Here is a 27,969-nt window from a genome sequence, read left to right as displayed (position 1 = left end):
ATAGATGTACACGAAGAAGAACGACAAAGACGACAGAATTGAAACAGACGACGCCATAGCCAGAATCCGGCAATGTGAAAACGAAGTTCTATTTCAACAGAGAAACGCCATAGCAGAAACAGAAGGAGTATCCCTCATCTCTTCAACATTTTCTGTTATCCGTCAGACTTTTACATAGGGAGAACCTCCTCTTCTGTTCTCTTGTGTGATACTTCTAGGGTTTTAACAAAACAAGCAGGTTTCTTCTAGGATTTCCTCTATCGGAAGCCATCGCCAAGGGATTTTCTGATTCCTGCGTCTAGGGTTTCGGCGTTCTGGATGGAGCATGATGGCCTGTATGGGGGCCATGCGTCGGACCCTCCGAACTTTGCCTTCGCCTTCAACGACAGCAATTTCTCCGATCGCATTCTGCGCATTGAAATCATTGCCTGCCCTCCCACCATGAAACCTGAAGATGGAACCTCCAGCATTGCAGATTGGGCCAAAAACAGAAAGCGCAGGCGGGATGATGCGAAGCAAGATCCAGGTACGGCACACTCTTCTTTCACACTTCTGAAATGAATTTTCTAGCACACTTGCTAGTTGGAAAATTAGTGCATTTGGCTTTGGTGAGTTTTTGGCGCAAAAGAATTGTCTTCTTCACCGTGATTGCTTTGTCTTGTAGCCGTGGAGGCTGCCATTGATTTTACAGAGGATCAAGGAGAACAAATCATGGTGGGTTCTCAACAGGAGGCGGACGAAGTTGGTCCTTTTGATAGCATTGATGATGAGCCGGTGGCAATGCTTGAGGAGTCATCTCCCCAGAATGCGATGCTCTCAAGTCCTGCCGGTGTGTACATATGCCGACTGTTTTTTTGTGGTGCTTGCCATGGAGTTTTCTTTTCTGTGTTCTTTTGAGCTGCATTCGCCCTATGTTTTATGCAGTACAACACTGTAGTGCTGGTTCAATTTATTTCTCTAATGAAACATGTGTGAATGTGTTTGAGATTTGACCTTGCATGCAATGGCTACTTGTGCCTCCCACTATTTCTTACCATAGTTGACTCTACCTGCTCCTCTCTTCACTTTTAAAAGATCTTACAGGTCAGTTACAAGGAGAAAAAAGACGAGTCCCACTACTGATGAATTTCAGTGAAAAGAGGAAGTGTGCTGTTTCTTCGATAGCTTTAAGAGAGAATATTTTTCATCATCAGAAGAAGAAGCAAAAAAGAGGGAATGTAGGTTCGGAACAAAGATCCAAGCTTTATTATGGAAAATGTAACGAGCTGCCTTGGCCTTTTTATAGACTACACTACTTTCTGAGCTAGAGAGATATAGGGGCGTGCTGGCTTTACCTACACTGGACGTCCTCCACAAGGTCAGCTGTCTTTTGAGAGAGCTACATTAAGGAACACAAGGTCAGCTCTCTTTTGGGAGAGCTACATTAAGGAACACAAGGTTGTAGACCTGAGTTCGGAGTATCACAAGGGATACCACACTTCCAAAGTTGAGGCGCAGGGGGATGAGCCCCAGAAGTGAGCCCTTGGTTGGAGTTAACACCCTGCACGTTTGTGTTAGAGAAAAGTCACGAACTTTGATGTCCACGGCTGCCAACGAGTTGATGAAGCTTTGAGGAGTGGGTACGCTGTTGCTGCAATGAAGGTGGACAGTGTGGGGCAAGTTGTGGATGACGTCTAATGTGTAGGTGTGGCCTTTACCATACCCACTTGCATGGACACACGTAGGCCATGTGAACCTCTCTTGTGAGGGTGTGTCCTTCTCTTAATCCAGCTATTAAACAAGGATTAAGACAAAATGACAAATTTATAAACCATTTATACATTCACATAGCAACAAGAGAAATAACATAATGAGATAGACACCACAGTGGATCGTAAATGCCCCCCCCCCCCCCCCCCCCCCCCCCCCCCCCCCCCTCCTCCTCTTAGGTAATGATATATTACTTGGGAGTTTCGAGTACATGCTCTGGGGTTTCCCATAGGACCACCAAATTTCCAAACGAAAAATAAAAACAAGCATAAAAACAGTGGCCCTGGAAGATTACTCTTCCCCTGTCAAAACCCTCATCTTGTCATGGAGTAGACGACACAGTGTTCATGCCAAGGCTCTAGATTATGACCAGCACGGTGGAAAACCCTCATCACACCCAACCATGTGTATATCACACCCAACCATGTGTATATCACACCCAACCTTTGAGGCCTTACAGAACACTACATGTACTTACCCAACCTATCAAAGACAAGATTCCTTGGGATGTGTGAAATACCTGGAAGTTGTGCTTCATGCTCTCGATGGTAGATGCACTCCTCAAATCTTCGGGTGAAGGCCAAGAAAGATCTCCAAATCCAAGTGTCACCGGAGTCCACTCTAACAAGTATGGTGGAAGTATGATGTCAAGAGCGATGTAGAAGGGCCTCCAACAGACAAGTCTGCACCCCAGCAAGGATGTGGCCTCAATGCAAAGTAGAAGTTGGTCCAGCAGAGAAGTCAACCCTCGCAGCAGAAAAGGTGGAAGATAACCAACTTTACAGGAGCACTTTGATGTACTGTACAGATACTCTAGGTGTAGAAGTCGGCTAGAGGACGCTCTCCAGCAGCAGGTGCGAGGCTCGCCTTTACCAGCAGCAAGCACATGGCAAAGGCGACCTCCAATCAGCAAATCAGGGAAAACGGCCACTGTATGGTCTGTGGAAAGCAGTGCCGTGTACGGACAGTGGGCCGACAAGAAAGAGGCACATACAGTATGACTGCAGCTCTCAGGTGCAGCAGCCCTCAATCACAGGGCAAGGCTTTATAGGTGTACGGGCAGCCCTGTATGGAACAGCAGCAGGATGATGCCAGCCAAAAGGTATTCCATAGTGTACGGCCAGTAACGATGATGCACCCTTCTGATGACTTTGATGGTGTTGATCAAGCCAGTTAAGGTGATGATGCGCTTGTAGAAGAACTCCATGGCTTTTACAAGAGGGCTTAGCCCATATAAATATACAAAGTGCTTTTTATGGGGATAAAAGCTTAAGTGAGCTTTTCTTTTATTAATAAAAGCTTTATCCCCATGTGTTCAATGAATAAAGGTTTTTAACTTACAAAATAATAACAAAATGGGCTACCTTTACCGGCTCCTGAGGACGACACGTAAACAATCCAAGCAAGCAGCAACAAAGCATACACATGCTCAATATAAATCCAGTGTCACACAAAACACTCTTGCAATAAATCTCCCTTCACAATGCATGTATCATCACGAGCTCATCTAACACTGGATCCAAGAGTTGTACCACTTGATCCTGAAGACCCGGGGATCATACCACTTGGTCCTTCTATTGGCATAGATCCGGGAATCATATCACTTGATCTATCTTGCCACCAGGCTCCGGGAATAGTACCACTTTATCCACTAGCTCACACTTAACGCACCTACACTTTGGGGATCGTACCACTTGAGTCCAGTGGTGTAAACATATCCATGGATAAACTGGCCAACAAATAATTATTACAAAGGTAATTAGGGACTAATATAAAATGGTGACACATGAGGAATCTTTTACGTGTTAATTATGCAGAAGCATTATTCTGATTTCTGAGCAAGAGAGAGAGAGAGATAGAGAAGGAGAGAGGGAACGCAGTATTGGATCCCAAATAACCTTCTGAAGGGCCCCCACCTATAGTTGTATTTTCTCATATTCCTGAAGACGAATGAAGGGCTGACTAGGGCTGATGTGGCCCTGAATACACTGATCATAGGTTTGTAGAAGAGCGGAAGAGGGCTAAATTCAGGCCATCCTGGACTGGCCTCTGCCAGACAGCTTCTGAGACTTGCGATACACTTCACAAGCTGGAATCTCCTGTGTTTTTGCTTCAACGCTGCTGTGGACTGGAGGGCACGTGTGACTCTGACACTAACCAGGATCTGGACACCTGACCAAATAGTCTACTTGTGCCTGGGATGCTTCGACATCTTTACATCCTACAAGAGGGTTACAATCTTTTGTGGGGCGGGCATGGCCCTGACCACCCCTTGGCTATGCATTGACGTCTCATCCTTGGACAATGCTCACAATGAAAAATGCCTCATGTCCGGCTGTCACAAGCGGGCTCATGAATATAGCAAACAGTGGCCCAAATCACAGCATACAGTCAACATCCATCACAACATGAGCATGAATCAATAAATCTGTCACAGGCATCATGAACATATACATCCTGAAACCACATAAGATAATCTTGCACAAGACACAGCACTAGGGGCTGAAGTTGGGTCAGCGCTATTACCAACAGAGTAATCTCTTGTAAAGATGCGGGTGCCCGGGAGTTCCACTCCTTCGCTAGCACCAGATTTATCCAAATCTGTGACAAACAAAGTAATACAAGCTCTTGGTCACCAGCTAGAGAAAAGCAGTCACCAACTACTCAAAAGAAAACAAACCCTCGGTCGCCAACCAGGCCAAAGCAGTCACCAACTGGTCCTCAAAGAAAGCAAACCCTCGGTCACCAACCAAGGACAAAGCAGTCACCAACTGCTTTCCAGTGAAAGCAAGCCCTTGGTCACCAACTAGGGCCAAATAGTCACCAACTGTTTCGTTGATTTCTCGGCCGTCCACATGATCGTGCAAACCAACAGCTTCAAACAGGCCCAAAACAGCACTTATGCCAAATTGTATTGCAACTAGTGAGTAGGGTTGATGAAACCGGCCTCTGATAGAAAACCAGAGTGCGGTAGGAGCAATCACCCGTCCACTTGTAGTCTAGATGAAAAACCAAACACAGATTGGGGCTAGAGTGCCCAAATCTGAATACACAGCGACACCTGTTGGCCCCAAAGCTTGGCGCCCCTTGCGGTATTTCTTTATTCAATTAAAATAATATGTATGGCTGAGTACAACACGAAAACCAGCCAAGAGTTTACACCTGTAGTCCAATCTGACTGCCCACAAATCCTTCTCAGCACAGAGGATCTATGCACACAGATCTGTGTCCTCAAGCAACACACTGTGCCTCCCTCTGATCAGCCAAGTTCACAAAGCAGGCCAGCCATGGGCATACATCTGGCATAACTCAAGAGCCTGATACATTTTCTCAGCTCAACATACATGTGCTGTTCAATCCCTGTCTTAATCCCTTGTCAATCTGCCATACTCCTCCTCTCACAAGGAGCCAGATAACACATACCTGTAGCAGACATCAAGCAAAAGAAAGAGAGATAGATGAACAGAGTCAAGGCTTACCAAGTTCAGCTCGTGAAACAACTCTGGAGGAAGCAACAGCACCAATCTGTGCCTGCAGGCACTTGAATCCACAATCCTGCTTCACACGTGTGCTTGCACTTGCCTGTATCTTCCTCCTGATGCTCACTCCTATGCTGTCCTTGTAAAGTACAGATCTGAAAATCAGCACTGTACTTGATTGTACCGCCTCGGGATGCGTGCCAAGCGTTGTACTTGCAAAAACAGCCTGCTGTCCACTTCTGTACCTGCCTGAATCAGCATGCACAGGTCTGTCCAGCACCTGTAGACACTTCTGCAGCAACTGTACCTTCTGTACCTTGCTGCCCGTACACTGTACGGCAGCCGTACCAGATGTACTTGCTGAAAAACAAACTGTGCAGCCTGCACAGGTCTTCTGCGCAGCCCAACCAGTAGCTGTCCTGTGCGCCGACAGCAGCAGAAGAGACAGAGAGAAAGAGAGAGTGTCTGGCTCTGGCCGTACAGTGCTGTACGGCTGGTTCCACTCAGAAAAACAGCAGCCAAAACTGTTCTACAGCAGTCGCCTCCTCCTCCTTGCTTTTCCACGCTTGTTCATCATGCGCATGAGGGAAAGCTCCCCTTTTACTACACGATTCCCAAAAAGGGAAGAGAGAGAGAGAAGAGAGAGAAAACCTCCTTCCCAAGTTAATCCCTAGGGCCCCAACTTAATAAGTTCCCTAGGGCCACTAAGGCCTAGGGGCAACTTTAATAAACATTAAAAGTTAATGTTTTAATGTTCCCCCTTCACACCTAGGGTTGTCCACACATCTTTAAACACTGTCCGGGCACCCCCCATGTGAATCATAAAATATTCTGACTCTGCAACCACCATGCCCACACTTGTCCTGCTCCATTTTCACAGGGCCATGACATACCCCCCTCTTGAAAGATGGCAAGCGTCCTCGATTGCATTCTGGTGATGCATCAAAATATCCAAAGTGAAATATACAATATGGCAAGATCAGCGTCCCAATCTCTCTGAGCCATACACATGTATCAACATTCACTGCAAACCAATGGCATAGTAATAGTCCAAGTTGTATACCACTGTGAACCATACATATCCACAAAAATACCATGTGACGAGTACACATATATCATAGAAGTCCCATAAACAGATGTACTGTCAGCCTCAGTACCTTCGGATGAGATAAAATCTGCACCAAGCGACCTCTAGATGTCATCTGAGCCTGTCTGTATCAAGGGAGTGGAGGTGCTACCCCCCTCTTGAGCATCAGGTAATGCTCCAGACTCATGCTCTGCTGAACCTGAATGAGCCACAATAAGAGTCGGCTCTAACTCAAAGGCATCAAGATAAAGCTGCAAAACCTGAGGTGAATCTGTTAAGTCACCTTCCTCCATCCACTTCGCATCCATCGGTGAATAGTTCTTGAACTTCACAAGATAGCGACGGGAAACTTTACCTCGTACCTTCCTTTCTTTATGTGCCAGTATCTGCTCTGGAATCAGAACCTCATCAAGTTCCTCAACTTCCGGCTGAGCCTCATCTGATACATCCTCAGGCACATCCCCACAGAAAGGTCTAAGAAGACTCACGTGAAAAGCATTGTGAATCCTCCAGTGATCTGGTAACTTCAAACGATAGGTTACCTCACCAATCTTTTCCAAAACCTGAAAAGGCCCATAATATCGCATGCTCAACTTAGGGAATAAGCGCTCTTTACCCTTCATCTTCTTGAGTCTAGCCTTTTCAAAACGCAAAAGAACCCAATCACCCAATGCAAACTGTAAATCACGTCTGTGACGGTCTGCGGCTTTCTTTTGCTTCTGCTGAGTTTTCTGGAGGGCCAACTTAACTCTCCGATAAGCTTCATCCAAGCTCTCCACATACTGATCAGCCTCAAAGATCTTATCCTTTGTATGCAAAATGGGTGGAACCTTCTTCCCTCCTTCTACAATCTCAAAAGGCGCCTTGCCTGTCGAGCCATGTACAGTGTTGTTATATGCAAACTCCACCAAAGGAAGATACTTTTCCCATTGTTGCTTGTGCTCTGACACATAACACTTGAGAAGATCTAACACTGTAGAGTTAGCCTCTTCTGACTGACCATCTGTCTGTGGATGAAATGACGATGAAAACTTGAGAGTTGTACCCATGTTGTCAAACAACCCTCTCCAAAACAAACTCGTCATCCGTGGATCACGGTCACTAATGATAGACGTAGGCAAGCCATGATACTTGAAGATGTTCGCCATGAACAACTTCACCATATGATCCACTTTAATTGTCTTCCTCACGGGAATGAAATGTGCCTGCTTACTGAACCTGCATATGATAGTCCAGATGCCATCATTTCCCGTTTGTGTCCGTGGAAGATCAAATACAAAATCCATGGCAATGCTCTCCCAAGGTCTATCCGGAATAGGTAAAGGCTGTAATAACCCTGGTGTCTTCTGACGGTCAAACTTTACCTTCTGACATACGATGCATTGCCTCACAAAGGCATCAACATCTTTTCTCAAGGTTGGCCAATAAAAGAAAGTCTCCACTGCTTTGACCGTGGCGTCAATACCTCTATGACCTGCATACGGTGGAGCATGACTTTCAATCATAACCTTGAGTCGCAATGGCCTGGTAACACACAGTCTGCCATGCATCAATAAAAACCCATCTCTGAGAGTATAGTGCTCTTGCCGCTGACCCTCAGACATCTGATCATACAACCTTTCAAAATCCTCATCATGGGCATACTGCTCTTTCATTTCATCAAGCTCATGATGATAAGCATGTTGGGGTAAAGGCGTTATGCCCACCCTTATAGTGTGTACAAGCCCATAAGTTATAGTACATAGTACACTTAGTACTTTTAATGTACTAAGTGCACTATGTGTACTAGTGCAATATACATGTGTGATAGGGGAGTCACACACTCATGCTTTTCATGAGTTGACTTATCCCCACAACTCTCTCTCTCTCTCCCTTGCTTCTCTGTGTATGTCTCCCATGAATGAACTCTAAACCCTAATTCTAGTTTCTCTCCATCAACTGGTATCAGAGCCTTAAGCCTAACTCAGCAGTGGAAGTAGTGCTGAATTCTGAACGTGCTGGTCGTACCCTGATTTGGTTGCCTTTCTCTGCCCAGCCAACAGGTGTGGGCTGCTCAACTGCTGCCCAGCAGCTGGGCGTAGGCAGCCCAGCCAGCCCCAGCCAGATAGCGCTGCCCCATCACCCAAGTCAAGGAGTGGAAACATTCGCAGCAACCAAGGCAGACGGGCGTCAACAGCAGCGCTAATCGTGTAGCGCTGCTAGGTGTAGATTGGCGCTAGGCGAAGCAGGCGAAGGTGTAAAATCGCTCAGCAGCGAGCGAACACGTCTACAGGGCGAAGCGCTCCCTCCAGGCCGCCTTCTCCAAGGCGTGTGCGTCTGTCCTCGCTGAGGAGTTTTGTTGGTGCGGTGAGCAACGCGACTGGCCTTCCTTTGCTCGCCAGTCCCATTCTGGTCAGGGTCTGCTCACACTGGGCCAGTGCTTGCGGGTGGCTAATCACCCGACGGAGCTAGGCAGCGTAAAGGTTATGTGGGCAGATTCGCTACAAGCTGTGCATCGTTTTTTTTTTTCCCCTTAAAGCAATCCTCCTTTGTGTAGCGTAACAAGGAGACTGTAGCGCTGACAGAAGGCCATATAGTACAGGATAGTGTGAGCTGCAAAATTGTGCTTGTATGAAGCACATGTACACAGGCAGCAGGCACATCAGCAAGAAGCACCCCCCCTTTCTGCATCAGCATCAAGCATCAGCACCAACTTCGCCTGCAAATTGAAGAATAATCAGAAATTATAAGGTATTTTCCTCAATTTTTTTTTGGGACTTGCAATTGAGCAAGTACAATCAACAATTGAGCAGGTACAGGTGCCCAATTGCTCAATTTTTGAGCAAAATTGGCAAAATTGGGTGACATTGGTCACAATCAGGATAAATTTGCAGGAAATTGGTCAAATCAGGATCAATTTGCAGGAAATTGGATGTCGAAATTTGGGGCTTTTGATGTAATTGTGCAATTAAGCACTCATACATGCTGTATGATGTGAAAAATCGCACATTTGGGCAAAATTGCAGCAAATTGCAGTGCAAATCAAGGGGCTTTTGTGCCGATTTGGTTGATTTGCATGCAGGCAATCGCATTTGATGCTGTGGTTAATGTGCTGATGCCTTACAAGCACTCAATGTGCCTGTAAATCAAGGGGCTTTCATGTATTTGATGTATATGTGGCCAGGGGGAAGCATCGTGAACACTCTGGATGCCTTCATGTGCGCCAATGTACCATGCATGATCAGAAATTGATCTCAAATCAAGGGGTTTTTCAAGTTTGTATGCTTGTTGAGCTTGGCAAAGCAGCAGGCAAGACATTTATGTCTTGAATCCTCAGAAATCAGCTTGCAGTCAAGGGGCTTTTGCCCAATTTCTGTTCGGGACTGTTTTATGCAGTGTTCGTGACTGTAAAAATCTGATTTTCACTCATTTGGACAGCCAGGAGAGCATTTATTGCTATTGTACCTGCTGGTACAGATTTGGCACAGCTTTGTGCATGTTTGGGCATGGCTGTACACTGTTTTGAGTGATCAAAAGGTTCAAATTCAGCTGCTGAAATTGCCGGTACAGGTTTGGTACATCATTGGTGAGCACTTGGTACTGCTGTACAGTACTTTGGAAGGGCAAAAGAGCACATTTAAGGTGCTGTCCAAAATCTGCAGCAACCAGATTTTGGTGTTTTCATCACAAAAAGTGGGAGAAAAGTTGCATTCTTGCTTCCGCAGTGGGAGATAAAGCTTGGGAGAACATTTGTGAGCACTTTGTGTGCTTTGGGTGCAGTGTTTGCACATCTTGGGTGCAGTGTTTGCACATTTGCAGGGAGTCAGGCATTAAAGGTTGCATATTGCTATGGCAACCACAGGTGAGAGCTCTTCATTGCTTCACATCAAGAAGCTTGAAGGCTCGCAGAATTATGATATTTGGCAAACCCAGTGCTACAATGTGTTGCTCCAGAAAAAGCAGCACAAGCCTATCAAAGAAAGGGGTGTAATGCCCGCTTCTCTTACAGCTGAAGAGTGGGAAGATATGGATGAGCTGGCAAGATCTACTATCATGTTGTCTGTGTCAGACTCATTACTTTTCAGCATTCGTGAAGAGAAGACAGCTTGGGGAATGTGGCAGAGATTGCAGGACTTGTATGCCCAACAAAGTGCCTCAAGCAAAGTGTATTGGTTGAAGAAACTCATAGGTCTTCAGATGAAGGAAGGGGCTTCTATGACAGCCCATCTCAATGAGTTTAATGGTATTGTCAGCCAGGTTATAAATCAAAAGTTGGCAATGGACGATGAGTTCAAAGCCACTTTTTTGTTATGCACTTTGCCAGAGAGTTGGGACACATTCAGGACAGCCACTAGCAATTCGAATGCTATGCTGTCATATGCAGATGTTGAGGGTGCTCTTCTTCAAGAAGAGATGAACAGGAAAAACAACTCTGTTGGCAAGTCCAATGCAATGAATGCACGTGGGAGATCCCAGCAAAGGGGGAAAAGCCAAGAAAGGGGAAGGAGCAAGTCTCGCTCCAAAAAGGATTTGGAATGCCATTATTGTGGCAAAAAGGGACACATTAAAAAACAATGCTACAAATGGAAAAATGATCAAAAGGAAAAGGGAAAAGGCAAAAACAAAGAGAAGGATGAAGCCAAAGATGTAAAGCCAAAGGGCAAAAGTGGAGTCAAGATCGAAGAAATCAATGTGTCACATGCAGGTGGCAGTGAGGATGAGGTCCTCTTTACGTCTTCACTTGATGCCCATTCACTTCTTACAGGTGGTCATGGTATGCACTCATGGATCATTGATTCAGGTGCCTCCTTTCATGTCACAGGTTGCAGAGACTTGTTTGTCAGGTACACTGCTGGCAATGAAGGAGTGGTTTATTTGGGTGATAACCATGCATGCAAAATTCTTGGCAGAGGTGATGTGAGGCTTGTATTTTCAGATGGCTCACAGCTTATGCTCCATGATGTCAGGCATGTGCCTGAGATCAAGAAGAATCTGCTTTCTACTGGACAGCTTGATGATGCTGATTATGTTACCACATTTGGTAGTGGAAAGTGGAAGATTAGTAAGGGCTCACTGGTTGTTGCCAGAGGCTCTAAGGTGGACACTCTTTACTTTATGCATGCAGGTGTTTGTCACCATGCTAATGTAAATGCAACCGAGCTGCCGGAAATTTCTATGTGGCATAGCCGGTTGGGACACATGAGTGTCAAAGGAATGGAGCAATTGTCTCGTTTGGGTTACTTGCCTTCTCTAAAGTTTTCAAGTTTTCAGTTTTGTGAGCATTGTATATATGGTAGGCAACTACAGTGCCCCCACAAGAAAGCTCTTGGACAGAAAGATGCTCAGTTAGAGCTTGTGCATACAGATGTATGTGAGATGCCTCAGCTTTCTTTGGGAGGGGCAAAATATTTTGTGTCTTTTATTGATGATGCCACACGCAAGGTGTGGGTTTATCCTCTTCGTTTGAAGAGTGATACATTCTCAGTGTTCCAGAAGTTTGTTGCTCATGTTGAGAATCAAACTGGTAAAACACTGAAAGCTTTGCGTTCCGACAATGGTGGAGAGTATACGTCCAAACAGTTTCAGGACTTTTGTGATGCTAAAGGCATCAAGAGGGAGCTCTCTACTCCTTATGATCCTCCACAAAACGGGACAGCACAGAGGATGAACAGGACCATACAGGAGAAGGTCCGTTCTATGTTGTCACATGCTGCATTACCTCATGGTTTTTGGGCTGAAGCTGTTATGACAGCCGTTCACCTTATAAACAGGTCACCTAACACGAGGCTTGGTGGGAAAGTGCCAGAAGAAGTATGGACAGGGAAGCCTCCGTCATACAAGCACTTGAGAGTATTTGGTTGCGTTGCGTACGTGCACATACGTAGGGAAATGCGCACCAAACTTGATCCTAAGTCTCACAAATGCATATTCCTAGGATATGGTGACAGAGGTGAAATGGGGTATAGACTTTGGGATCCCATGAATAGAAAGATCATACGCAGCAATGATGTCATTTTTGATGAAACATGCATGTATAAGGAGCCTGCAAGGCAACAGGAGCCTAGCAGAGTCATCTTTGATGATGATGGACATCATGGACAACAACAAAGGGCTGTAAATCAGCCATTACAGCAGGAAAACCAGCCCTTAAATGGTGCTGAAAATGGTCCAAATGGACAGCCAGATATGGCAGAAGATATCCCTATGGATATACCACAGTTAGAGGAGATACCGGGCATGATTTTTCAGCCTTATGGCATGGAACAGGAGCCACCAATGGGTGATATGCAGGCTGGACAGCAACCTGCAAATGATGGTCATTGGGTACGGAGGTCCACTAGACCCTCCAGAGCCCCTGACAGGTTTGTTCCAGGGGTTGACTATTTGATGCTTACTGACTGTGGGGAGCCCTCATGTTATAAAGAGGCTTTACAGAGGGCAGACAAGGCTCTATGGGAGCGTGCCATGAAGTCAGAGATGGATTCTCTGCATAAAAATGGAACTTGGAAGTTGGTGCCTTTGCCTGCAGGCAAGAAGGTTTTGCCATGCAAGTGGGTATACAGGCTCAAAGTTGCATCAGATGCTAAGCCAAGATACAAAGCCAGGTTAGTGGCTAAGGGCTTTAAACAGGAATATGGTGTGGACTTTGAGGAGATCTTCTCTCCAGTGGTCAAAATGACCACACTTAGAGCTGTGTTGGCTTTGGTTGCGCATGATGATCTGGACTTGATTCAGATGGATGTGAAGACTGCTTTTCTGCACGGTGATCTCCATGAGGAGATATATATGCAGCAGCCAGAGGGTTATGCAGTGAGTGGAAAGGAGAAGCTTGTATGCAAGCTGAAAAAGAGTCTTTATGGGCTCAAACAGGCACCAAGAGAATGGTATCATAAATTTGATACATTCATGAAAACTCAGAAATTCAGGAGAAGTGACATAGATCACTGCTTGTACACCAAGAAAGCTTTGGATGGCAGTCTCTTGATTCTCATTTTGTATGTTGATGATATGTTGATTGCCGGGAAATCTCGTAAAGAGATAGATGCCTTGAAGCAGAGGCTGCATCAAACCTTTGATATGAAGGATTTGGGTGATGCAAATCACATCTTGGGTATGCGGATACTTCGGGACAGAAATCAGCATGTGTTGTATTTGTCTCAGAAGGAATACATTGGCAAAGTCTTGCAGAGGTTCAATATGGACGGGGGGAAGAAAGCTAATACTCCTTTGCCTCCATATGTGAAACTCAGTGCTATGGACAGCCCACAGTCAGATAGAGACAGGGCTGATATGGCCAAGATTCCGTATGCTTCAGCTTGTGGCAGTCTCATGTATGCCATGGTTGCTACTAGGCCGGACATTGCATTTGCAGTGGGAGTGGTTTCTAGATACATGGCCAACCCTGGCAAGAAGCATTGGGAAGCAGTGAAAGGTGTCATGAGATACCTGAAGGGCACACAGGATTTGTGCATTTGCTTTGGCAAACAGGATGCATTAGTGCATGGTTATACGGACTCGGATTATGCCGGTCATCCAGATAACCGGAAGTCTACTACCGGTTATGTATTTACATTCACAGGAGGTGCTGTGTCATGGATATCCAGGATGCAGAAGTGCACTGCCTTATCTACTACAGAGGCCGAGTATATTGCAGCCACAGAGGCTTGCAAGGAGGCATTATGGCTATCTCGGTTAGTGGTTGATTTGGGCTATACAGGGGATATTCCATTGTTGCATTGTGACAGTCAGAGTGCCATTCAGTTGGCAAAGAACCCTGTCTTTCATGCAAAGACAAAGCATGTGGATGTGAAGTATCACTTCATCAGAGAGGTGATAGAGAACAAGCAAATTCAGCTTGTTAAGATTCACACGGATGACAACCCGGCTGATCTGTTGACGAAGAGTTTGCCTCCGGAGCGGTTTGCTCATTGCAGACACTTGATGGGCATTGGATGAGGCCATTTTCAGCCTTGATATGGCCTTGTATATTATCATGTACATGCTGATTTTTTCTTTTCCTTTACTTAAGGGCACTTTGCCTTTAAGTGGGAGGTTGTTGGGGTAAAGGCGTTATGCCCACCCTTATAGTGTGTACAAGCCCATAAGTTATAGTACATAGTACACTTAGTACTTTTAATGTACTAAGTGCACTATGTGTACTAGTGCAATATACATGTGTGATAGGGGAGTCACACACTCATGCTTTTCATGAGTTGACTTATCCCCACAACTCTCTCTCTCTCTCCCTTGCTTCTCTGTGTATGTCTCCCATGAATGAACTCTAAACCCTAATTCTAGTTTCTCTCCATCAAAGCAAGTGAAACTGCAGAGACCTGTGGCTTGCGTGACAAAGCATCTGCCACTACATTCTTTTTGCCTTCCAAATGCACAATCTGGAAGTGAAACATTGACAAAAAGTTTGCCCAACGCATATGCTTCTCTGAAAGCTTAGTCTGCGTGAGGAAATAACGCAAGGTCTGATGATCTGTCTGTACAGTGAAATCAGCCCCAAGCAAATAGTGTTTCCATGTAGAAAGAGCGTGAATTACAGCCAACATCTCTTTCTCATACACCTGCAAATGCTTCTCAGCATCTTGCAAAACTCTACTCTCATAGGCTATAACATGTCCCTCTTGCATGAGAACTGCACCAATGCTACTTCCACATGCATCACACTGGACAACAAAAGCCTTTCGGAGGTCCGGTAACACCAATACTGGGTCCGAAGTAAGCTTTTCTTTGAGCTTTTTGAATGCTGTAATTTCCCGATCAGCCCATCTAAACGGAGTTGCTTTCTTCGTCAAAGCATGAAGAGGCGAAGCAATTTCAGCAAAGTGCCGTATGTAACGCCTGTAATAGGAACACAATCCTAGAAAACTGCGTACATCATGCACAGTCCTCAAAGCTGGCCAATTAAGTATTGCTTCTTCCTTTGCTGGATCCATACGGACTCCATGCGCAGACACAATATGCCCCAAGAAATGTATCTCCTGCAAGAAAAACTCACTCTTCTTGCCATTAACCACCAACCTATGGTTCCTGAGTTCTGCAAACACAATGGCCAAATGCCTTCTATGCTCTTCCTCAGTTTGTGAATGCACAATCATATCATCAAAGAATGTGCCCACAAACTCTCTATGAGGCCTGAAAATCCTGTCCATCATTCTGTTAAATGTGGCAGGCGCATTCGTCAAACCAAAGGACATAACCAAGAACTCATACAACCCAAACGTGGTTCGGAATGCTGTCTTATGCACATCCTCGGGTCTAATGCGTATCTGATGATACCCGCTTTTCAAGTCAATACGACTGAAAACTGTGGAGCCCTGTAAGCGGTCCAAGATGTCATCGATCCTCGGTATGGGGAATCGATTCTTGATGGTATTCTTGTTCAGCGCCCTGTAATCAATACACATGCGCCAAGAACCATCCTTCTTCTGCACTAAGAGCACAGGTGAGCAAAAGGGTGATGAGCTAGGCTGAATCAACCCCTTATTCAATAGCTCCTGCACCTGACTCATAATCTCTTCTTGTTGGGCTGCACTAACACGATACGGCGGTCTATTTGGTGAAGTACTACCAGGAATCAGATCTATGGCATGATCTTCTGGCCTCTCAGGAGGTAATTCTCCTGGCAATGACTCGGAAAAACAGTCTTGAAACCCACTTAAGAAATCAGCCCTGTCCTTATCTAACATTGACAAATTAGACTTAGACTCATCATCCTGTGCATCCTTTACATAAATCAAGTACGCGGAAAGATGCTTTTTCATTACTGATGAAATCGCCGAAGCGGATACAATAGGAACAGATTCCCCTTTGAGTTTTACATCCAATACCTGCTCTTTCCCTCTATGAGTCAGAGTAATTTTCCTATTGAAAGTATCCACCACCGCATGTACCCTGTGGCACCATGGCATCCCCAACAAAACATCACAGCCATCCAAAGGCATGATGAAGAACTCCTCACTGTCCACATAACCCTGCAAATGAAGCCGAAGCTTCCCAATAATAGGAGTAACGGGTTCTGCATACCCTGGACAAGCCATATTAGCCTCATGTAACGGCCCCATCTCCTCTGTGCGAATCCCCAATCGGCCAGCCAAATCTGGTGAAATGAAGTTGGCTCTAGCACCTGTGTCAAAGAAGATCAAAGCATTCTGATCTCTCACTTTGCCCCATGCCCTGCACAACTCTGTAGCTTCACCACCTAGCTGCTCCCCCACAAGATCAGGAACTAAGCCTGCAGAAGGCTTTGGTTTCTTTGGCTTGGGCTCTCCTTTATTGTCAGGGTCCTTCTTGGACGTTCTCTTGGGACAATTGAATGACATATGCCCCTCTTCAGTACAGTAAAAACACTTTTGAGCATCTCTCAAAGCCTGTCTTTCCTCAGAAGTCCTTTTGGGCATTGGCAACTTCTTATACTTCGTCTCTGTAGACCCTTTAGCATCACGAGAAGCATGCCCAAATTTTTCAGCTTTCTTGCCCAACTTCTTACTGCCTTTAAACCCAGATGAACCACCTGTGAGTAACGCATTGGCTGTCATAGCATTCTCAATCATCTGTGACATGTTCGTTACTCTTGTCTTTATACAGTAATCTCGTACCTCCTTGGGCAGCCCACAACAATACTTCTCAACCTGCTCAGATAATGGCACGGCACGATAAGAAGTCACTGGGAGTAAAGCTTCCCAAAACTTCTTATTATAATCCTCCAAACTATCACACTTTGAAGCATCCAGCTTGTGCCATGCTGTCATAACATCCACCTCAAATGTAGATGTGAGCCATACGGAAGAGAAAACCTGTTTGAATTGAACCCATGTGGTGGGTGCTATGCCCTGCAAAAGAAGAGTAGACCACCACTGCAAAGCATTGCCCTTGAGAAAAGTGGCAGCTTTCCTCACCTTCGAGGACTCTGTGTAATTCCCACCAGAAAAAGCAGCATCAAACTGCTGTAAAAAGGTAAGTGCCTTCAATTTATCCTTGGCCCCACTGAAAGTGTCAAACTTCACTGCAGCTCCCCCTTCCTTGTAATCCTTCGCCTTGCCCATAGGCGGTTAGATTATCATATGGAAGTGGTTTCGTAAGATTGCTGCCCCCAACATTCATACCCATCATTGGGTCAACATTTCCTATTCCAACACCAGGCATACCATACATCCCAGCCATGTTTCCAAACATTCCATGCTGCATACCTGGCTGCATGCCACCAAACATATTGCCTTGCATCCCAGGTTGCATGCTTCCAAACACATTTCCTTGCATATCGGACTGCATACCACCATACATATTCCCTTGCATGCCAGGCTGAAAATTGGCTCCAAATGGCCCATACATACCCATGCCTCCCTGAGGATAACCCCCAGTCATGGATTGAAACACCGAGCCACCACCAAAGTACCCTGGATGCATGTTCTGCTGAGGAATAGGTGGCTGTCCATAGAAGGAACTCTGTGGGTTAGCACCAAAAGCATGCTGCATGTTCAGAAACTGGGCAGGAGATGGATCTTGTGGAGTGGTACCACTATGACCCTGAGGAAGATTCTTCGAACGAACCTTCTTCTTTTTCTGGGACTCTGTGCGGGGCTCTGTGCGAGATCTCATAAATTCAGCAAATCTCTCACTCTGTGTGAGCTGCATAAAAGTATCCATAACACTAGCCAAGCGATCTTTGAACCGAGCATCATCCTCTTTACCATGCACATCTTCTGGCTGTGTTACATCCTCATAAGGCTCAACATCTGCAGCCTGTTCTCCTGCAAAAATATCCTCAGATACATCTCTCTCAGGAGAAGTCTCTTGCTCTTCTTCTTCATGATAGAAGTACTCTTCCTCTGTATCAGACATGTTTGATGAATTTTCAGCGATGGCTTTCTTCAAAGCAACCATGAGCTCACCCCCTTCAAAAAGTTGATGATTGGTCCCGGCAACGGAACCTTGAAACCGGCCTCTGATAGAAAACCAGAGTGCGGTAGGAGCAATCACCCGTCCACTTGTAGTCTAGATGAAAAACCAAACACAGATTGGGGCTAGAGTGCCCAAATCTGAATACACAGCGACACCTGTTGGCCCCAAAGCTTGGCGCCCCTTGCGGTATTTCTTTATTCAATTAAAATAATATGTATGGCTGAGTACAACACGAAAACCAGCCAAGAGTTTACACCTGTAGTCCAATCTGACTGCCCACAAATCCTTCTCAGCACAGAGGATCTATGCACACAGATCTGTGTCCTCAAGCAACACACTGTGCCTCCCTCTGATCAGCCAAGTTCACAAAGCAGGCCAGCCATGGGCATACATCTGGCATAACTCAAGAGCCTGATACATTTTCTCAGCTCAACATACATGTGCTGTTCAATCCCTGTCTTAATCCCTTGTCAATCTGCCATACTCCTCCTCTCACAAGGAGCCAGATAACACATACCTGTAGCAGACATCAAGCAAAAGAAAGAGAGATAGATGAACAGAGTCAAGGCTTACCAAGTTCAGCTCGTGAAACAACTCTGGAGGAAGCAACAGCACCAATCTGTGCCTGCAGGCACTTGAATCCACAATCCTGCTTCACACGTGTGCTTGCACTTGCCTGTATCTTCCTCCTGATGCTCACTCCTATGCTGTCCTTGTAAAGTACAGATCTGAAAATCAGCACTGTACTTGATTGTACTGCCTCGGGATGCGTGCCAGGCGTTGTACTTGCAAAAACAGCCTGCTGTCCACTTCTGTACCTGCCTGAATCAGCATGCACAGGTCTGTCCAGCACCTGTAGACACTTCTGCAGCAACTGTACCTTCTGTACCTTGCTGCCCGTACACTGTACGGCAGCCGTACCACATGTACTTGCTGAAAAACAAACTGTGCAGCCTGCACAGGTCTTCTGCGCAGCCCAACCAGTAGCTGTCCTGTGCGCCGACAGCAGCAGAAGAGACAGAGAGAAAGAGAGAGTGTCTGGCTCTGGCCGTACAGTGCTGTACGGCTGGTTCCACTCAGAAAAACAGCAGCCAAAACTGTTCTACAGCAGTCGCCTCCTCCTCCTTGCTTTTCCACGCTTGTTCATCATGCGCATGAGGGAAAGCTCCCCTTTTACTACACGATTCCCAAAAAGGGAAGAGAGAGAGAAGAGAGAGAAAACCTCCTTCCCAAGTTAATCCCTAGGGCCCCAACTTAATAAGTTCCCTAGGGCCACTAAGGCCTAGGGGCAACTTTAATAAACATTAAAAGTTAATGTTTTAATGTTCCCCCTTCACACCTAGGGTTGTCCACACATCTTTAAACACTGTCCGGGCACCCCCCATGTGAATCATAAAATATTCTGACTCTGCAACCACCATGCCCACACTGGTCCTGCTCCATTTTCACAGGGCCATGACAGTTGAAGCCAACCACAAATTGTATCGGCTCCGTACCAATTGCATTCCAGTGAAACCAAGCCCTTGGTCACCAACTAGGGCCAAATAGTCACCAATTGTTTCCTTGATTTATCGGCTGTCCACACGATCGTGCAAACCAATAGCTCCAAACAGGCCCAAAACAACACTTATGCCAAATCGTATTGCAACCAGTGAGTAGGGTTGAAGCTAGGCACAAACTGTATCCGGTCACTGCAGTACGGAAGGCTGCAGTGTACGGGTAGGGCAAGGGTAGGCCAACGATGCTCTGATACCAAATGAAGGCCTTGGATTGTTAGGGTTAGGGTTTGGAGGTGCTACAAACACAGGCGTGGAGAAGCACAGAGAGAACACGACTCTTTGTGTGTATTCAGATAATGATGTGAAGTACAATAGCCACATAATAAAGTGACCTAAAAAGATGTGTTCACATGTCCGGCCATAAAATGTGCCGGGTGGACCAAAACACTTATAAACTGCTGCAGCGTTGGTATGGACAATCCCCGTTCATGTGACTATACCAAAATAGACGTGCTCCAGGCAAGTACACGAAGTACCAGACCCAATGGAACACCAATCCACCAGGCATCCGGGCATGTACACGGAGGCACAAGTCCCAACAGAAAGCCAAGTCCACAGTATCACTTGAGTGGCATCAATCCTCGGCATATACAACTGCCATGGACACCAGTCCAATGTACATACATGATGAGAAAGCATGGGTGGACCAATTGGGTGGCCAAATGGTGACACTATCTCTAGGGGTATAATGTCGGTATCTGGAATTGGTGTGTCGATTGAAGCCGTTGAACTTGCAAGTTGGAAGTGTTGTGAGTGCATTTGTTGGTACTTGTGAAGTAATAGTCTCCAAAGTCTTTTGGAATTGAGTTTGCATCTCTTGTTGTCATCGGGAGAGAACTAGTTCGTCTTCAGAAATTGCTTCATCCACCATGGTAGGAGATGGAACCTTGTTGCGTTGCTGTAGATCCTAGAAACGTTGCGCCCTAGTGAGAATCATCACTGGAAGGGAGAGTCAAGGTCATCGTGGAATTAAGGCGGGGTGAGGCTATCAAGGGAGGAGCAGCAATAGACAACTTGGTGTATCGTGGGGGATTGGCAAGGACTGTGGTTGGGTTGGGACTCTAGGGTATTGGAGAGGGTGTGGATGTCCAAGGAGAATATTCTAGTGTCGGATCACGTATTGTAAAAGCTGTAGGTTGCACCTTTGGATAAAGACCGATCTCGTGGATAGGATGCGACCAACTGGAATGGAGAGGCCCACATACGGGTATCATCACGGAAGGAAAGTGTAATGATGCAAGTACTTCTTGGCAATAGTCACTTCAGAGATCCACATGTCGAATTGGCAAGGCTAGGAGGTAGGTGTGGCTACCGGAACTCGAATAGTTGAGGGATCAAGTACGAGAGAAGGCACGCGAGTAAACGCTGGAGAGGGTTCCCGAGGAGGAGAATCTTGGAGACAACTAAGTTGGTAAATTTCCTCGGCCATAAGCCACGTCAACAAAAGGGTTTACTAGAAGATGGTGAGGTGTGTCCAGCGAATGTAGATAGGTGTCTTCAGCCCGTAAAAGGTAATATTTGTTCCGAAGGTGTGTTGTGTCCAGAAGAAAATGAAATGACTCGTTTCTTGTTGGTAAACATGCTACATGTTGTGTGTTATTTGCTTCTTCAGTAAGCATGTCGGGCACAAGAAAGGATGTAATTAACACACCTGTTAATGGAGTCAGGGGCAGCTTGATATGTGAAGTAGGACCATCACCATTGTTACCCGCAGAAGGGCTCTAGAGGGGAGTACCGTGCTGAAATGCGACAGGAAGCAGAGAGGGTGGAGGGGGGCTAGCTGATGATCGCGCAAGCCGTTTGCTCCTCCTTTTCCCCCCCCTACGTGTGATGGCCGTTGGTGGGTGGTAGTTGATCGTCCCACACTTTTTTTTTTTGGTTTGTGTTGGCTGCTCATGAGCTGCTGTTACGTGGCCTTTTGAAAGGCTTAATGTAAAAGCCTTTTGGTTTGTGTTGGCTTCTTATTAGCCTTTTGAAAGGCTTAATGTAAAAGCCTTTTGTTATAATGAAAGAAAGAAAAAACACAAGTTGTAGCCAAAAGCACAAGCTCTAGAAGGCTGTGGACAATTGATTATTGCTGAAAATGAGCACGAGGGAAGCCCATAGGTGCTTACAAGCATAAGAGACTGTTGCAACAGCCAATGACCTTCAACAAATATGCAAGGATGAGATAAAAAATGAGGGGAAGGGTGTGCTTCCTTATAGATCCCTCATATGAGCTGGTCGGCCAGTTGTAGCAGGCCGATAGTTGTCATGTAGCATAAATATGCTATAAAAAGCCTAAAAAATGGTAGAAAAAACCTAAATAATATTTGCTAAATATGCCAATGAAGGGCCTCATAAAAATGACCAGTACAAGCATGAAAAGGTACATGTAGACCCATATGGAGATGATATATATTCCAACACCTCCTCTTTAGCACCAAAGGGGCGGTCCAACACGAGCACGCTGAAGTAACACCTCCAAAAGTAGCTCTCAGAAGTGGTTTGGTGAAGAGATCAGCCACATTGTCCTTGGTAGAACAATAGGCCAGCTGAAGGAGTCCCAACTCGATCCAGTCGCGTACAAAATGATAATGCACCTCGGTCCTCAATATTCTTGGATCGTCCCCATATCACAGGATTCTGAGCTAGAGCTAGAGTAATAGCACTCTGAGAATTCGAGAAGATGGTAACCAGGGAAGTGTCGGCACAACACAAATGCTCTAGAATCTGATGAATCCAAAGTGCCTTAGTGGAGGAGAGAAGGTAGGATTTGTACTCGGCCTCAGTGGAAGAAGTAGAAACAGTCCTCTGCTTTTGAGACTTCCAAGAAACCAATCGAGTACCAAGCATGAAGCAATATCCAGATGTAGACCTCCGAGTATCAATGCAGCCTGACCAATGAGAATCTGTGGAACCAACCAAATCAACACCACTGGGGTGCGTGTTTGAGACCATAAAGAGCCATAAAGGATTTGTGTCTTGTCCCTGAATCACAAAACCAAGAGGCTTCTCAACATAAACTTCCTCCTCTAAATCTTCATTGAGAAAAGCGGATTTGACATCCATCTGGAATACGGGCCATCTGAAGTGTGCAATCAGAGCCAAAACAATCCTGATTGTGGTATACCTAGCTGTAGGAGCAAATGTCTCATCAAAGTCTTCACCTACCTTTTGAGCAAATCCTCGAACAACAAGGCAGGCTTTGTACTTGTCCAAAGTACCATCTGCATGAAACTTGACTTTGAAAATCCATTTCACACCAATCACACGATGATGTAAAGGCCGTGGCACCAAAGACCAAGTGTGATTCCTCTCAATAGAGGACATCTCTGCTTCCATGGCTTGCTGCCACTGCGGCTGTGAAAGAGCCTCTTTTGGACTCTCAGGCTCATCGATCTCTGGGAGAGAACTCATGAGAGCATAAGTCACTGTGTGATGAGATGTGGAAGCCCGAGATGAACGGTGAGGTCTAGGGATGGTGGTAGAGATCTAGTTTTGTAGCTCTGCATCAGTGAGACCAAAATCTCGAAAGAGTTGCTGAACCCACTGAGGTAGGCCAACCTTTCTCTCAAAGCGCGAAGAAGATGATCCAGCTATAGTAGAGAATTCATCCAATGCTACTGGGAGAGGTGATGAAGTAAGCACCAGTGGGGGAATCCTGGAGTCAAAGCAAGACTCGTAGAGGGACTGGGAGTTGCAGAAGTTGGTGCAACAGGAACTGGTGGCTGGAAAGCAGCAGCTGGTAGCGGAGTTGCAGGATGAGGAGGAGGAGGAGCTGGACGTGGAAGAGGTATAAGATCACTAACATCTGTCATTAGGAATGGATCATCTAGAAAATCTATAGATGCATGAGGTGGAGAGGAGTCGATGCCAAACAAGCTCTCATCAAACCGAGCATCACGAGAAATGATGATGTCATTAATCTTCGGATCCTAGAAGCGATACCCTTTGGATCTCAGATTGTAGCTTGTGAAGATCCAAAGGGTACCTTTTGGGATCCGGAGATTGTGAAGATCCAAAGCGGTCCCTTCTGAGAAGCTTTGTGTATTGAAAACAGATTTTGGAAATCCGTGGTACATATAAAACATCATGTAAGGTGGGAGAGGAACCCAAACAAACATTACCAACACCGGTGATAGGAAGCAAAGAGTTGTCGCCGATGCGAACTGAAGAAGAGAGTCTGGTAGTCCTCCAAGATATGGGCTTGATTGGTCATGTGGGCAGAAGCACCACTATCACCAACCTATTCCACCGCTTCAGGTGTGTCACTGACCTCTTTTGGAGAAGTTTTTGCTGTTGGAGGCGGAAGCTCTCTTCTAGGTGCTAAGGACAAGGTTCCTGAGAGATTTTCTTTCTCTAGCAGTCCCAAGGTACAGATGCAGAAAACGCAGCAAGTTGATGAAGCCACTGCTCCAATCAGAAAAACACAGCACCTTCTGCTTGTGGATCAGCGTTTGGCTGTGATACCATGAAAGAAAGAAAAAACACAGGTTGTAGGCAAAAGACAGTTGATTATTGCTGAAAATGAGCACGAGGGAAGCCCGTAGGTGCTTACAAGCATAAGAGAGTTGCAAAAGCCAATGACCTCTAGCAAATATGCAAGAATGAGATGAAAAATGAGGGGAAGGGTGTGCTCCCTTATATATCCCTCATATGAGCTGGTCGGCCAGCTGTCATGTAGCATAAATATTCTATAAAAAGCCTAAAAAGTGGTAGAAAAAACCTAAATAATATTTGCTAAATATGCCAATGAAGGGCCTCATAAAAATGACCAGTACAAGCATGAAAAGGTACATGTAGACCCCTCTGGAGATGATATATATTCCAACATATAAGGCTAAGGCTAATGGCCATAATGTTAAAAAAAAAAAAACATTGCTTTGTCAAAAGCCAAAAGTCGTGGCTTTTGCAGATGAAAGGTGGTGACCATTCTAAGATGCCGATTAAGGCTGAAGGGCCATGAATGGATTGACTAGAGCGCGGAGGGGATATAGAGGAAGCATGCCAGCACGATGATGACGGCCATGCGCATCCGAGTATCTGCTCAGTTTCCCATCGTTTTTTTTTTTGGTCAAGAAAAGCTTACTTCATATTTGGGGGAAATGAAGAAATCAGGCAAAATTGGGGTGAAGGGGGTAAAATTGGGTTGGGCTTTCTCTCTTGCTTTTCCATACAAAGCCTGCTAGACCTGATTCTAGGGTTAGGGTTTTCTGATTTTAGGGTTAGGGTTTGTTGTGGGCATACTATAGGTGGGAGCTTGTTTGCTATGGTACCATTGTGAGGACTTCTTAGCCTAAGGATATTTTGTAAGACATGATTAGAGACTTAATACTAAAAGTAAAGTAGAGTGGAAAGCTGTGTATTGTTGCATTGAGACATAAGGCCTTATTAAATAGGGCCTGAAGAAGTACAAGTGAAGACATCCTGAATGCAAGGGTGTGGCTCTTGGTCAAAGAGTTACGTCGTTAGACGAACAATTGTCTTTAGGGCGATGGGTCATATCCTTTGGATAGGACATGCCTCTTTATAATAACCCTTGCCGATGGGACACAACCCTTGAACGTTGTCTCTTCACTGATAATGAAGATTAGGCTGTAATTAGAGCATTAAAAGTAAGTCACAAATCGTGATGTACAGACCCAAAAGTCCATTGAATGGCTCCGATCATTTTGGAGCAAAAAGGACAGGTGCAGCAAAATCCCACAGCCACTTCCATCTCCTTCCCATGGCTTCCCTGCCTCATTTATGTTCAAGATTTTAAGTGGAGGTTTGATGTAAGTTGCTTGTTTAGGCCCACTCCTACAGGGCTAAGAGATGTATGAGTCCGTGGTTGCATGTTCTTTATGTCTCCCTTTCTACAGCTCCTACAATGTACTTTTCATCACAAGCTTTTTGCTAACTTTGCATGGGAATACGTTGCTGTCAGCCGATGATCATTTAGCACCTGAAACATGTTCGTGGAGTATGGACTCGGGGATAGTTTTGAAGATCAAAACCCTGCACATCAGCTCTGCCATACTTGCTGCCGAAAGTCCCTTCTTTTACAAAGTAAGTTGCCCTTATCTTGGAAGATGAGGTCTAACTGATATAGTCTCATGCATATTTTTGTGACATGACCCTTATATTGGCACATGCAGCTCTTCTCCAATGGCATGAGGGAATCAGAGCAAAGAGATATCACTCTGCGTATAAGTGTTTCAGGTGTGTTGTATTTTGTTTTTGTACTGATCTGACTCTTGTTATCTGATTGTTTTGGTATAACAATCCCTTGCTGTGCTTGTTGCAGAGGAGGCTGCATTATTGGATTTATTGCAGTTCATGTACACTGGAAGAATACAAGCCAGCTCCGCTCTCTCTTTGCTCGATGTTCTTATGGCTGCTGACAAGTTTGAGGTAGCAGCTTGCATGCATCAATGCAGCAAGCTCTTACGAAACCTTCCGATGACACCTGATTCAGCTCTGCTGTATTTGGAATTGCCTTCGAGTGTGCTTCTTGCTGATGCGATGCAACCACTGACTGATGCAGCAAAAAACTATCTTGTAGCACGATACCAGGATATCATGAGGTAGTAAGCAATGCTCCCAGCTAATGGGTAGGAGGTAGCACAAAGTAGTATGCTGGAGCTTGGGGTTCATCTCTTTGATTACAATTTAAACAAAATAATTTTGTACAGCTAAGAGTCTTGATAGTTGCTGCTCTACTGTTTGCAGGTACCAAGAAGATCTCATGAATCTACCATTAGCAGGCATTGAAGCTGTGCTTTCGAGCGATGACGTGCAGGTGGCATCAGAAGATGCTTTATATGACTTTGTCATTAAGTGGGCAAAAGCCCACTATCCCAAGTCAGAAGAGAGGAGGGAGATTTTAGCAAGCAGGTTGGTTCGTCTTATCAGGTTTCCCATGATGGCAAGCAGGAAATTAAAAAAAGTGTTAGCATCTCCTGAATTAGATCATGGTATTGCATCCAAGCTAGTTTTGGAGGCTTTGTTCTATAAAACAGAAGTACCCCACAGGCAACAACAGCTAGCTGCAGAGGACACATTGTACAGGAAATACAGTGAGAGGGCTTACAAGTACCGCCCAGTAAAGGTTATAGAGTTTGATAGCCCTTTTCAGCAGTCCTTAGTCTTCTTGGACTTGAAGAAAGACGAATGTACGTCCCTCTTTCCTCAAGGGAAGGTGTATTCCCAAGCGTTTCATTTGGGGGGACAGGGGTTCTTCTTATCTGCCCACTGTAACATGGACCAGCAAAGCTCTTTCCACTGCTTTGGTTTGTTTTTGGGCATGCAAGAAAAGGGGTCTGTGAGTTCCTCTGTTGATTATGAGTTTAGTGCTCGCCATAAACCAAGCAGAGAATTTGCAGTGAAATACAAAGGCACATACAAGTTCACTGGAGGAAAAGCAGTTGGATATCGCAACCTTTTTAGCTTGCCATGGTCCTCCTTTGTAGCTGACGATAGCCTCTATTTCATTGAGGATGTGCTTCATTTACGTGCAGAGTTAACCATCAAGCCAGAGACATAATACCATGAAGAAGTCTATTGGACCAAATTCAGTGTGAACGTTTCTTGAACATTTGGGCCACTTTCTCCACAAACCATGTTCAAGACTAGAACTTAACTTGTTAGCTCTCCACAAACCATGTTAAAGACTAGAATTTAACTGTTAGCAGTTCTAAGCTCACCTTGACAGCCTTTAAAGGTTCCCGATTTGTGATCCTTGAATTTTGTATGATTGTATCATTCTGATAAGTCTAATGGCTCGCACAGTGATGGTTGCAGAGTTCTTTGCCTAATAACCTCAATGTTTTTCTTAATTAGTTGATTCAAATTTCCGTTATGCAACTGTGTGAACATTTCTCAAACATTTGTGTGACCGTTGGATAGGAATGATCCATAGTAGCTGAGATGGCACATGCTGCCGATGGTAGCAGAGGTGTGGAAGGTTGCACCTTCATCTCGTCCTGGTTTTAGCCAGTGGGCGATTCGAACCCCAGTTTTTTGTGTGACCATTGGATAGGAACGATTCATAGTAGCCGAGATGGCACAATTTCTAGAACATTTAAGCCACTGTTTTCACAAATCAGGTGGCTTAAAAAATAAAAAAAACTAGAACTGAACCGTTAACAGATGGTATTAAGAACAAGCACAAACTTGTTCTTAAACTCACCTTGACAACCTCCAAAGGTTTCAGGCTCAAGTTTGAATGATTGTATCTGGC

The 27,969-nt window shown here is 45.4% G+C and overlaps 1 protein-coding gene across 1 annotated transcript; it reads left to right on the top strand.

Annotated features, from left to right (window-relative positions):
- On the top strand, positions 1 to 27,538 carry LOC147637370 (BTB/POZ domain-containing protein POB1-like). Its single transcript, XM_086799157.1, has 6 exons — positions 1 to 526; positions 665 to 829; positions 25,675 to 25,796; positions 25,886 to 25,949; positions 26,035 to 26,314; positions 26,460 to 27,538. The coding sequence occupies exons 1-6, from the start codon at positions 319 to 321 to the stop codon at positions 27,271 to 27,273; spliced, it is 1,653 nt and encodes a 550-aa protein (XP_086655283.1). The 5' UTR covers positions 1 to 318; the 3' UTR covers positions 27,274 to 27,538.
- Positions 27,539 to 27,969: the final 431 nt, after the last annotated feature.

This window comes from Cibotium barometz, chromosome 6, assembly GCF_041138505.1.
Source record: "Cibotium barometz isolate CiBa-2024 chromosome 6, ASM4113850v1, whole genome shotgun sequence".
In the NCBI taxonomy this organism is placed as follows: Eukaryota; Viridiplantae; Streptophyta; class Polypodiopsida; order Cyatheales; family Cibotiaceae; genus Cibotium; species Cibotium barometz.
The sequence above is the reverse complement of the archived record's forward strand: the minus strand, read 5'-3'. Positions and strand labels throughout refer to the sequence as shown.

Coding starts and splice junctions, on each gene's coding strand:
- LOC147637370 (XM_086799157.1), top strand. CDS start 319: ATGGAGCATGATGGCCTGTATGGGGGCCATGCGTCGGACCCTCCGAAC. Junction 25,797..25,885: donor AAAGTCCCTTCTTTTACAAA/GTAAGTTGCCCT, acceptor TGGCACATGCAG/CTCTTCTCCAATGGCATGAG. Junction 25,950..26,034: donor TCTGCGTATAAGTGTTTCAG/GTGTGTTGTATT, acceptor TGCTTGTTGCAG/AGGAGGCTGCATTATTGGAT.